At 29.4% G+C, this 14,195-nt stretch overlaps 2 protein-coding genes across 2 annotated transcripts in view; one reads left to right on the plus strand and one right to left on the minus strand.

Moving 5' to 3' along the window:
- sea (scheggia) overlaps nucleotides 1-8,152 on the minus strand; it is a 45,483-nt gene extending 37,331 nt beyond the window's left edge. The window contains exon 1 of the mRNA XM_067045370.1: nucleotides 7,971-8,152. Within this exon, the coding sequence (XP_066901471.1) occupies nucleotides 7,971-8,094 (124 nt within the window). The 5' untranslated portion in view covers nucleotides 8,095-8,152. The remainder of the gene's footprint in view (nucleotides 1-7,970) is intronic.
- Nucleotides 8,153-10,196: 2,044 nt separating this feature from the next.
- LOC106684995 (tax1-binding protein 3 homolog) overlaps nucleotides 10,197-14,195 on the plus strand; it is a 19,229-nt gene continuing 15,230 nt past the window's right edge. Inside the window, exons 1-2 of the mRNA XM_014427430.2 lie at nucleotides 10,197-10,416; nucleotides 10,487-10,615. Coding sequence (XP_014282916.1) covers nucleotides 10,360-10,416; nucleotides 10,487-10,615 — 186 coding nt within the window. The 5' untranslated portion in view covers nucleotides 10,197-10,359. The remainder of the gene's footprint in view (nucleotides 10,417-10,486; nucleotides 10,616-14,195) is intronic.

A 14,195-nucleotide genomic window follows, 5' to 3' on the forward strand; every position in this document is an offset into this window, starting at 1 on the left:
GTAAAATGTCCGCTCTTAAGTCACTTAGGATCATCAGAGTAATGTGAAATAAATTAATATAAGGAAATTTGGTTGTGTTTTATAAAATAGTATATTCTTGAATGGTTCCTGGTTGTCCGGCGATATCTTTGAGGAAGTAGTATTGAAGGATGAGTAATAGAGAAGATAAAAATACAAGGAAGGAAAAGTGGAAGTCAAAGAGGCGGCCAAGGTGGGAGCAGAGTAAATCACGGTTGCCTTCTATCTTTTATCTATATTACAGTTGTTACAAATAAAAAAAATAATCTAATCGTTACCTAAGCGAAAATTTATTTTTAACGATAAATAAATCAAAATATTTAAATAGAATTCAAAGACGTACGATTTTTAACAGCAGGTTAATATTCGAAGTTTGGTGACTAGTGATGGGATTATCACGCTTTTACAAATTCTTTTCCAGGATTTCTATATAAATTTTTATGCGTCCTAGCTACTTTTTGTGATATTTTAATGAACTTTAAACCATGTTTATTTTACATATTTTTAAATATATCACGGTTTATACATATATATATATATATATTTTTTTTTTTTTACATATTTTTGTTTTTTTCCCATTGGCTCAAAAAAACCTTTTAGAGCTTTAGTCGCCCCGGAACCAGCCTTCTCCACCCCAACCTTGGGCAACTGCTTTCCTATTTGCTGCTTGCAGCTCTTTCGCATCTTTGGGGTGGATTTATCCTTCATGTCGTTAGGGTGGATTTTTCGGTTTAAATCATATACTTTGTTTTATCTTCATATATATTTCCCTTATAATCATATGTTTAAATCCATATTTTCCCTTTTCACTCCTTTTTCTTTAAACGGAATTAAATTTAAATACGTGGATGAGTTTGCAGACTGTTTAAATTTGACTCTCGAGTTTTATGTTGATTGCGTTGTAAAAAACAAAACAATTTCCACTACACATTAAACCCAGAGAAAATAAGACATCTGAAAAAAAAACTTTTTTTTGACAAATGCAGCAGCAAGTTCAAGTCGATTTTATCTATGGATTTATGCTTGGCCTTGGTAAAAACGGATATTTCCATCTATAAAATAAAGAATTCAACCTTCAAAAGTTTTTTTTTTTAAATATATATTGGGCAAAAGATTCTAGACGAAACGGCACTTTGAAAAAATTATCTTTAGGATATTTATAGTGAGACTTTAAATAAAACCAATCTAAAATTGGAAAGAGACCGATTAAGCCGGCCTACGGAAATGGAACGACGGAAGTTGAAGGTCGATATACTGTAGTCGATAAACTGTAGGATCACCCATTGAGATCGTTCTTGTTAAATTGTAAAGTTTTAAATAAGTGTGACTACACCACGATAGCCCGATTTTTTAACAACCCGATAAAAGTTCTTTGGGAAGACAAACTTAGTAGCGAAAAACCTTCGCTGTTTGAGTCTGATGGGGCTCCGTACATAGTGAAAGCTGCCAATGCGCTTTAAGTTTTTTTTTTCTCCTAAAATGATATATTTAACATGTTTAGGTTCACGCTTCGCATCGACTAGCGGAAATAGTCAGGATCCAATTTGTCCTAGTTAAAGCTTTAATATCGATAGTGAAAAAAATATTAAATATTTCAGAGTGCTCTGATTGGAATTAATCTATATCCTCAGCTTTCTTTACCGCCTAACACAGTTTTTAAACGATGAGGAACATGATTAAGGGTAGTGGAATATTAACTACATAGTACATTTCGATAAAATTAAGCACACAGTTTCTGGCGCCGAAGTTGATTCAATGGCAATTGGAAAAGCCTATTCTCTGTATCAAGAAGGTTTAAAGCTGGGTCTTGTATACATAAGCAGTAATGTTTTATTTTTATTCTAAAATTAGAATATAAAAATTTGGCTCATGTTGAATGTTTAAAATTTGTCGATGAAACGATTGAAAGATATAATGGCGCCGGAGAAGACAAGGCATTGTAATAGGAAAAAAACAATTTAATGAACAGAACCAAACTCCTGGACTGACCGGCATTAGAACAATTAACAATAAATAAATACAATAAAATAAGAAGAAAACCGAGTTGTTGTTTTTTTTAATTTTTAAAATACTTCTGTTTTTATTATATACGTATGTAAAAATAAAAACATATTTATGAACGTATTTTAATTTGTTTGACATATAAATCCCATTTCTAGTGATAACAGATACCTATGAATTAATTTACTACTTTTTAAAATAAACTTTAATGAATTCTATGTAAAGAAAATTTATAAAATAAAATCTTTCAAAAAGTAATATCGAATTTCATAAAACCCTCACACCTCACAACAGATTTCTATTACTTAAAACGTACTAAAATTGGAGGAAAGTATCTCATAGATCCAGCAACAGTATTGGAGAGTTCAAAACAATTTCCTTTTGACCCCTGTGTTTGCACGGGAAGGAACCAAAGTTTTATTCACAAATAACTTCAATACCAGATTAAAATTGAAGTAACTCCAAAGGATATCGTACAAGAAAGGGAGGTCTTATCACGTGAGTCACAACATAGACAACGGTTGGCCTCAAAATTGAATTTAGCCTAAAAACATTTTTGAATTTAAGAACCTATTTTAAAATACGAAAATTGTGGTAAACATTATCCGAAGGGGGTTATATACTAAAAAACCTACCCATAAAAACTACAAAAAGAGACCAGTTTTCCAAAAAATTTTACGAAATGAATAAATTTCATAGAATGTTCAAATAATTTATTGATCAAAATTGTTGAGGAATTTCAGAAGTTTCTCACCCTCCCCCATAAGTTGTTGCAATAACGCCCTTGACCGTGGGATGAATAGCACTTCTATCACAACTAATCCACGAGAGCAGCTTATCTGACTTGTCTAATCAAAGACATCTGTGTCTAATTCATGCCAAGGTCATAGCGTTGCTGCAATATCTTATTAGTTAGGTAGGAAATCTAAAATTTCTTAACAATTCTGACGGGGTTAGCCAACTTACAGGAGATCTAGGAAGTGTTTTCTAAAATTAGCCCATTTCCTAGACATTTGAGAAAAACGGATCTCACCTCTTATTAACGTTTATAAGCAATTTTTAGTATAACCTCTTTGAATAATGTTTTACCACAATTTACGCAATTTGAAATAGGTCCCCAAATTTACCAACTTTTCGGCTCTTCAAATTATTTAGGGAAGAGAGGGGATGATAATCTAAAGTGGCCTGTACATGTTGGCCAAGCCATGGCGAACTCAGACATACGGGAGCATGTGGATGGGTGGATTGGCTTGGTTGGCCTAAGCTTGTTGCCGATCCGTCGAGAGTCGGTTTTTTTTGACACAGATCAAAGGGGTTCGTGAGAGCGCTCGTGTACCAACTCCACCATTGTTCTTTGTCTAGTTGCAACTGAGAGCTGTTAGGAGCTTAAAGGTGTGTGTTGGTACTTTTTATGATACGTTTTATATTTAATCTTATTTATTTATATTTAATTTCCTTTCATTTTCTTTTTTTGTAATAAAAATAATACAATCCAAATGCAATGGCTAACCACTAGTACGTCCACCATGCTTGTCTCTATGAATAACACTGACATATGGATGGTCCACTCTTTGTTTACCGAGCATTTGTACAAGCCTCCGATTCGTGGCTAGCGGTCAACATGTGGATCCGCCTTAAGAACTGGGCGAATCAGAGATTTGTATAGAGAAAGTTTTATGAGTTAACAGTTGTTTCATTGTAGATTTTCCTTTTATAAATCTACATCAGTAAGGGCCTAGTGATCTTTCTGTGAATGGAAGAAGACGCTGAAACAGAACGTTTGAAAGGACTTTGTAAGCGCAGGATAGGAGAGCTAATCACCACAGTCAAAGGTGTCCCCCTTTTTAAATATGGGCCATATTAAAGATTTCCTCCATTCCGAAGGCATATATTTCTTTTGCTCCTGCTAAAACCCCTGCCCACGGTCCTTATCAAACCCGCTCTCTCCCTACAACAGTTAAAATTTTGTCACTCACTTAAAATATCAATAACCTCAACTTTAAAAGAATATCAAAGAATGTTTTTATAAAAGAAAATAAGATAATTTTGTTCTCGCCCTAATAAGAGCATCTCGGTGGGAGACCGAAATCAAGCCTAAAGCCAACTTGGGTTTGATTTATTCAAGCATTACAACCAATGAAGATGTTTTAAAATAATGCGCTTGTAATTAGTTTTTAGATATACTGATGTACAATATAAATGTTCATTCATCTCAAGCAAAATCAGCTAACTCTAAATAAAAGTGGATTTTAAACACCTTGTTGCTTCAATGAGACAGCATGTGCTAAGACATGGTGATGGTACGGTTGTAGCGTGATTGAAGTGTGGTTTAGCGGGATGAATCACGATCATGAGCGTTTAGCCTTTATCACCAAACGATGTCTAACAATTACCGATACAGCCTATTAAATATTATGTTGCATTCAATCAATGACTAGCAATATAATAACGAATGAAAAAATAACTCATAAAAAATATAATTATCAAAATCATAATTACCATTAGTTCGATTGATGAGAGAGAGACTGATGGAATCAAAATAAATGTTGACAGACTGATGGGATATGAATCCTCATCGTTCTGAACCAAGCACTAAAGGATCACATTGAGGACACCACGTCCTCAAAAAAAAATTATTAATACTTGTTATAAACACTTTTTTTTTTTACACCTAAATGAAATAAAACTGTTTTGGACACCTAAATAGAATAGTTGGAGAAAATTTTGGAATAATTAATACGAAAGAGCAATAGCTCCGCAAGAGACAGATATATTTTTATATACGAATATTCAAACAACCGAACTACGAAGACTTATCTAAAAAATTCTGATCGATCTTTTGCCAACTCAGGCAGCAACCAGAACAGGAAATACAATGCAACATATACGCTAGCAAGATTGACACATTTAACATTAACTGCCTATAAAAACTGTGAGTAGAAACAGTGCATTATCCCAAGACATCCTAAAACAATCTCGGATCAAAGATAATTGAATAAAATCTAAAATCTAGGATTTGGATAATTGATTTAAAAAAGTAGACAATAAAAGTATGCAATTGCATAAAAATCTGGCCTCTGACCATGACCATCTAATCAAGATGACTTTGCATGTTTTTTTAATTTTTTTATATAGATAATGATTAGTTAAACCAGCTATACACTTAAATTTTGATTTTTCCCAGTTTATATTTTAAACATTGAAAAATTGCAATATTAAATTATCAAACGATAATTGTAGAAACGGTATCTATCTATTTTAAAAGGATTCTGATATCTAAAAGATATCTTAATTATTTATCATTATCAAACTTATCTGTATCAAAAGTTAAACAAAATCAGGTCGGCAAATTTATAGTAGAAAGGGCCGCTTCGAATGCAATAAGATATATTTTTCCATTAAAGTTTAAAAATAAAATCAATTACAACAATTAATAGAAAAAATACAATTTATGCTCCATAAAATTTGAAAACGGAAAACATGAGACACACTTCTTATTATCACAAACCATCAATCATATGGTAGTTTCATAAATAAAATGATAGTATCAAAAATAAAAAGAAGCAGAACTACACTTATGGACAATATTAATTTATCATGAGGGTTTTGGGAAATAATGGGTTGATTCGTTTTCACTAAACTCAAAACATTGACAACTCTGTTAAGTAGGTTATGTTACTATTATCTCCATAAAAAAAAAAATTCAACCTTGGAAAAAGTGTTAAGCAATATAGAAAATTGTCTATTCCTAGAAAATAGCTCTTAAAAAAGAAGTTTTTTTTTCATTTATAGCTGATAATTATTCATGAGATAATAATGTGTTTAGACTCATAATTAGAGATGTCCCCTAAATCAATGCTCATAATATAGACAGAATTTAAAACAAATATTTTTAACTTTTTAATAAAGACATGACAAAGTTACGAAATGAAGTTTAATTAAAAACTATTTTAGTACATTAAAAAAATATATATATAATATTACATAAAAAACTGTATTTCCTTTTGAGCGTATGAGTTGGAATGAAAAAAACAAAAGAAATTTAAAAAAATTTTTGAACTTTTGTCAAAAGTTATATTTTCTGTCATCAAAAGTTTATTAATTAGATTAGCACTATTTATTTAACTATATAGTTCCTATTCAATATCCTATATTCACCAGCTTAAAAATGATTCCAGAACCAACATGGATAGTAAAAATAAACTTGATCATTTCTTTACACAATTTCAGAAAATATTATAAAGCAGTATAATATTTATATTATACTTTATTATATTACAGTAAACTAAGCAGCACAATTGTGAGGATAAAAAAAGAGACAATCTAAAATACTTCAAGAAGTAAACATAAAGTTAATTCAAATCAACTCAATGGAACTATAAAATAAGAAATAGAATTAATATAATCAACAACCATGTTTCATATTTCCTTCTTCCATTTTATTTAACTGCCACAGGATGCCCCATCAATGCAGGGGTGTCAAACTAAGCATACAGAAAGTTTCATTTATCACTTGGAGTAAAACAAATAAACCAGATTAATGTTTTATATTCATAGTATATATAACTTTAATTTCTAATATACTGGGTTCTAAAATCAATCTATACTAAATAATACCCGTATTCCAAGAATCTGTAGACAATTTTTTATGTATATGTTAAATAAATCATGTAAATAGTCACACTTTCAGTGTTAAAACATTACATTCTTATAAATATGAGATGTTTTGTTTCATAAATATCTACAGGGTAAAATTAACATGATAAAAACTGTCAAAAATAAAAGGCAAACAATAACTTTATCAAAAAGATATTCCTGAGGCATAAATAGTTTTTTTATCTTTATACAATCAAACAGAAGAATTTTCTTCAATTAACAGTTTATCAGAAATTTACATGAATAACATAAAAAAAATACAATAAAAATTACGTAGTTCATTTTACTTCATAGATATACATAAATCATTAAAATAGCAATAATAATATAATGAATTCATGTATTGGGTAATCACAAAAGAAAATACACTTTATTTTTAATATAAATAAATTTTCTGGATAAATTCAGCCAGATTGATTTAGTCAAAAGAACTGTTAGCTGCTTACAGGACTTGATTCTGTATCAATTAAATCTGATCAGATTTTTCACTTAAAGGGTCTACAGGTGAAATTGATTTGTAAATGTTATCTTTCACATAAATAGATTGTGGTTTAGTTTTCCATTAATCTAGAACTAAATCCTGTCATCTTCTATTGGTCTAGTTATTAAAATAAAGGAGATATATACTTTACTATTAGAAAATAAGAAAGATGAATAATAATCCAGGACAGAGCCTGTTTAGATATTAAAGATAATTCTCACAGACCTAAAAACGCTTGAATAAAAAACATGTTTTTTTTACACTCCAGAAGTGCAGCAATAGCTTCACTTATTTATCATATACATTAAAAACAAAATAATTATACATATTTCTAGATAACAAAACATTAAAATGGTAGCATCCATATGAATTAAAAAATTAAATTATATTCAACAGCAATAAAATAATAAACCTACCATTAGCTACAGTAAAGTAATCCCATATTCACAAGATAATCTTATATTATATAACAAATCTAATGCTGTAAATATTAAAATGTTAACGTAAATAGTAAAAATGTTAATATTTCACTTTTAAGATTTTAAAATAGTAACCAAACTGAATAATTTAGTTTAAAGATACTTAGTTTTAATGAAAAAACCAAGTTCAGTTCTAATTGCTGGTAAAATACATTCTGATAAAAGATATATCAGTACTTAAACTAATAATAAACAATCAAAAATGTTATCCTTGAATTACATTCAATTTTTTTTTAAATTTTATGACATCAATAATTAGATTTAATCATAAATATGCTGTCCAATCCATAGAACGATCATAGAATAAGAATTTGTCTTATTATGACTAATAATACCTGCAATAATCCCTTTGATCCCTTTATTGCCACTAGCAGGTGTAGCAGCTGCCCCTTTGTCTACCATCCATGGCCTGTATAAAAAAGGGTTACAAAATTCCGAACTAAAACCTTTGGAATTCATTCTCGAAGTACTGATAAACTAACCCTCCTACTGATAAAGGAATGACTGAGTAACCTCTACAACACTCGATCTTTAAATACTGTTGATTATTCGATACTTCAAGTGGTGGGAAACAAAGAACATAAAATACAATGTCTCCCAAAAGATTCCACAATCCATTAAACAACTTATTTAACTTGAAAATGTAAAACATTTAATTTATACATTTTCAATAATATTGTGTACGATATAATCCATAGAAGCTCAACTACAACAACTATATTTTATAAAATTATTTTTTTTATGGATTTTAATAAAATCTATCTCACACAGGTTTTCGCTCTAAATATACAAATAAATCAGTAAATCAAAATTTGATTCTTGTTTAATTAACAAAAATCTTACCCATTTAAAAAAAAAAAATCTTAACTTTTGAGATAGTGAATCTAAATAGTATTGATATGAAACTAGAACAAATATTAGGAATTTCACTCTTAAATGTTTATTCCTTTAGTTAATTTTCATTACACACGCCGCACAGTGGTGGGAAACTCGTTTTTGTGCGAAAACCTCTAAATTGTTAGAAACTTCTCTAAACTATAATGCTCATGAATTTCTATGTTATTCAGGGTGCAGAATTCGATGGAATACTTTTTTTTAAATTTTAATGATATTTTCAGGTGTAATAATATAAATCTTAATTTTTCCATAATTAAATTCATTTATTCCAATAAATAAAATGGTAATCCGATTCCTAATAATTAATTTGATTATTATTCTCCCCTTATTTTGGGTACTCTTTCCAAGAAGACCCCTGACTTCATACTCTCAATACGTCAATGAACACAAAAGTTGCTCCAATATGTACACTTTTATGAAAAAATATAATCCCATCACAAGGGTCAATAAAGCTCATTTTTTCTGATCTATCGAAAATGGTCAAAGACGAATCTTTCCTGTATTAAATTGGAAATGGCTGTAGAAATTTAGAAAACAATATTTCAAGAAACAAATCTGCTTTTGAAAAACTATGATTTGTACTCTAACTTTTGTTGGTATTGACTTGGCTGAGATAGTTTTTGTTTGATAGTTTAAAACAAAATAATAGCAACCAGTAAAAACTCATTTTTTCCCAATGCCAAAATGACGTCTGTAAGATTAGGTATTAGGTATTAGGTAGGCACCAATATTGTTTGATTGGAGAACCAATTACGGTAAATTCATTAACAGGTATTTGAGTGTAAGAAATAACAGTCAACAACATGATTAGAAACATTTCGTTTTGGAGGGTTTATTCACACTTTACACCACTGTGTGAAGTACCATGTCAGGTGCTTAGGGACGGAAGCCTAAAACTGAGTAATAATTTTAAAGTAGCCAAATTCTTGTCTTCAAACCTGCACAATGGTTTTGTTCTTCAGGCTGATGTCTATGTTCGAGCATACCCTTTTGACATCCGCTAGATTTTAAAATGTTAATCTATTTTTACATTTTCATTATACTATCAATAAAAGAAAGTTTTTCCTTTTGACTCTGACTGAAAAAAAAAAACCTCCACAACATCGTTGAACCACCATTGATTTTATTGAACTCTTGATCTGTATTTAACCACACTATTTTTCTCCCGTTTGAAAATTTTATGTGGAATTGTTATTACATCGAAAAAATTAAACAGTTCTACTAAAAGAAGATGTATGAGAATATTTCAACATTTGTTGCATTCATTATTTGTCTTTGTTATTGTAATCTACTCTATCATTATAGCTTTCGACTTCAACTCGCTCAAAAGGAATAAACAAACCCTCAATGGACCATGGATAATACTTCGATAAGGAACTGCCATCGTGGAACTAGGCCAGAAATGTTAAGAGGGGTGCTAAGTCCTTGACCAAGGGAGGGTGGACTCTTCTGCTTTATATAACTTGATGGCTACGAAACTAACTCTTAAAATACTATATGGTACACTTTATTCTTGTTCCCAATGTAAACTAAGTTCCTGAAGACGTTAAAAAAAAATTTTCCCCGGTTTTCAAATTCTCTTGCTTAATTGAAATTGTATTTGGTATTCATCGTTACCACTTGTAGAAAGGTTCTCATATAGCTCTGTGCTTATCTGTTAATACTAATCGATTTGCTCAGTTCGTAGGTGTGTTACTTGTTTTAGATAACCGACGTTCTTGTATGCCCAGTCTTAAGTTCATTCAGTTTACATTTTATTAGATTCGACAAATCCCTTATTTAAGTTTTTTTAAAGAGTTGTATGCCTGTTGCAATAAATCTTTTAAAATGTGTGCTAAAATGGCATTTCAGCACCAGGCTGGCACTGCGATGGAGTGTCTTAGTGTAATGAATATTCCTTTTATGTTCTAATCAGCCTTCAAGTCATTAGATGTTATCAGATTTCAATTTTTAGATACCCATTACATTGCACAAAGAGCCTGGAGTTGACCATGAAGGAAGAGAAGTTTTAAAATGTGGTTTCAAAATTGGTGGTGGTATTGACCAAGATTACAAAAAAAGTCCTCAGGGTTATACAGATAATGTAAGTCATCATTAAATTTCGAAGTTTATCCTTTGATCACATGTATGTATAGTCATAGAAAAGAGTGTTTATATGACAGGAAATGACAATTTAGGTTCTAGGTTCTCGACCTGATAACACCTATTGGATAGTGCATTAAAATTAAAAAATTAATTGGTATACATTACAACTAGTAATAATTATAACTAATGAACGATGTGCATTAAATAACAAGGGGAGAATTAACTTTATCTTTAAACTAAAGGGTAAGTGAAAAATTATAGATAGGTTTTTAGTCAATGTTGTTAGAGATTATTTAGGCTAAAAAAATTTAAGGTTTTTTTTTTTTTATTGATTAGTATGGTAAGTAGGTTCTCTTGTATTTGGTTGTATAGGTACTTGCGATTTATCACAATCACCATATGTACTGTTGTGGGTTAAACCAGAAGCCATATTTTAATACTGTGAAAACCCCTGGAATATGTTATGAAAAAAATTCTATGTATTTTAAGGTAGTTAAAATACTTAAATATATGTATTATGTGCCTATAAAAACTTATGAACTAAGAAAGAAATAGCAGGAGGAATTAAAAATTAAACCAATAATGTTTTTAAATATGGTTGTAAGATGAAACACTTCTTATAAACTATTATACAAATTAGTGACTAGTGTTAAAAGAAAAAAGTAATAGTTGTATTGCAAAAGAATAAATAATAGATAGTTTAAAAAAAAAATATTGAACATGAAAATAATTAAAACACATAAGAAATCAGAAGTGACAAGTACGTAAAGTTATTAAAAATATGTATGTAAATTGATTATAACAAAGCATGAGACACTTTTTAAAAATTGAAATATGACGGTAAGAGAAACTTGGAATGAGTAATAAATGAAAATTAGTAATGATTGTATTTAAATAATAATTGAAAACATAAGTATATAAAACACAAATGAATTAGTCATTGACATGTTCTGTATTACAATTAATTATTTCATACATTTTTAACTCTATTTATACCTTTCTCTATCAACAAAGGTGATGGAAGCAAATATAAATATACTTAAAATTATCAGGTTGTACTGGATCAATCTCATTTAAAAGTTTATTAATATTTTTATGAATTTTCAACAAAAACTTTTTCCATTTTTTTTTTTTTTTTCATACTAGGCCTGGTCTGCAAGTTACTTTGTCTTGACGTGGTTAAATAATTTGAACAACAAACTTATTCCCTGAAATATTTTGAGTTTGGTTTACATTAAACTAAAATGGGTGTTATTATAAATTATTTAGAGTGACCACAATTTTTATTTTAGTCTATCTACTTTCGGTAAATCCTCTTATTTGGAATTATAAACAAAGCGACAGAGAGACCTGTATAGGTTAACTTCTGAAACATTTTGAGCTAATTTTTATCACTTACTTGGTCATTTCTGATGTACAGAGATGTTATCCTACAGGTATCCAAACTTTTCTAACTAGAGTGAAACGATCAAGCTTTCATTCTGTTGGACCATGAAATAAAACTCCCCTGGCCAGATTCACATTGGTGCTGCTGCAGAATTTATAAACTGCAGCATATTTACAATTTATAATAATTTACAATTTATAATTATAAAATGCATTATATTTACTTGTACTTATCATATTTAGAATTTTTGTAAATTCTTATGATTCTTGTAATTTTTCTAAATTAATATTTTTTAGTAATGCTGAATTATTTAACTGTGTGTGTGTAATAAGGATTGTGTAAATAGTTATCAGTAAAAGTCAGTCGATTTAAGCTGTTGTACAGGGAATAAAGAATATGGGCTAATGACAAGGTACAAATCCAAGAAGTTACAAGGTATTAACAAAAAAATAATGGATAATCGCAGACCTGGGCTCTCCAAAGATTAAAAATAAAATAGTTACCAGCAAGAGTTTGTTGATTTCACTTGTCATTTTAAAGTTCATTATAAAGGTAGTAGGGGCCAAATAATTGAAATGGGGATAGTTCTTAAAGAATTTTGATCAATAAAAATTAAGAAAAGAAAAAGAACTGCCTCCAAATTAAATATGAGGCAGATACTTCTTCCCTAATGGTCGGAGAGACTGACAACTCCTCTGTGATGTGTGCATCACACCATCTTACCCTCCAGAAGATTACAGACCTCCCACAAATTCAAAACATGGTATATACAGCAAGTAAACTCATAATCAAATTACTGTTGCAATTGGAGAGGTTTGTCGGGGGTACGGTCAGCAAAGAACAACATAAATAAACAAAACAATATTTATTTATTTTATGCCGACGTTTCGACCTGAGTTTCAGATCTTCATCAGGGCTATAGAACAAAAGAGATAACACCAACATTTAGAGAAACATCAAATTGAAAAGGAATAATATACAAACAAATTTGGAATTATACAAAATATTGAATTGAATCATAAATAATAAAAAAATTGGTAATTGAATAGTAAAAAAATTGATTGATAGGCATAGAATTAGATGGTAGTAGATTGAAAACAGTGAAAGAGGAAATAAAATATTCTGTAGGTAAGAAGATGTGTATAATATAAGATATGTAAGTAGTGTCTAAAAAACTGAAAAAACAAATATTGAATCTACAAATTGAACAATATGACAGAAAATGAAATATAGTGTGTGAGTGACTTATATCTGAATTACAGTGTGAGTATTAATTTATATATCTATACATAAAACTTTAAATATATATATGTGTGTACATACAGCTAGTAAGGCATAGAATCCTCCTGTAACTTCACGGCTTCTAAAGTATCTGAACATAGCTTAACACAAACACTTTCGATTTTGACAATACCTCCATCTGTCCCTAACCATTATAAACGATTGTTATCCGAAAGCATCTTTATACAATTAGAAGCTTCCCCAGTCAATCACAAAACAGACAAACAAAACCTATCCCTAGCCTATTTCCAAATAGTTAATTTATTAAAGCACCCATAATTTATTTTATTTTATCTATTAATATTATTAATTTTTTGTTTTTATTAAATATATTTTTAATTTTTTTATTTTCATTAATTTTTATTCATAATTTTTTGACCTTTGGGTTTCATAATTTTACATATCACTGGTTTTATGTTTTTTTAAATCTGTAACTAAGTCAAGTTTTATTTCATTTTATTTTGGTATTTTATCATTGGTATTTCATATCAACTGTTGTGTCTCAATGGTCTTTCTTGACAGTTAAATTTCTAGCGAATCCTTTGTCTGTCCGTCGCCTACTCTTGTTTGCCTCTCTATAACAGTAATCTTTCTATAATCAATCAGTTTTGGCCTAGCTTCTATGCGTTACTGTAAGTCTCCTCTCTTGTTCTCATTTTTCTTACATTAGTTTTTTCCCATTCTCCATATTCTACCTTTTTCCTATTATATATATAGTTTTATGTATATATTGTAATAATTTTAAAAAATATAAAAAATAAAATAAAAAGAATCTTGATTCTTTTTATAACTTTTCTCAAATATAAGAGAAAACTTGGGTTAAAATTAAAGAACTTTACTCTTAAATGGATAATATAATTTATTCAAATTTAATAATATAAAAGACTCTTAATTTTATTATATAAAAAGA

This window comes from Halyomorpha halys, unplaced genomic scaffold (genome assembly GCF_000696795.3).
Source record: "Halyomorpha halys isolate HHAL.00 unplaced genomic scaffold, Hhal_1.1 Scaffold644.1, whole genome shotgun sequence".
NCBI classification, from domain to species: Eukaryota; Metazoa; Arthropoda; class Insecta; order Hemiptera; family Pentatomidae; genus Halyomorpha; species Halyomorpha halys.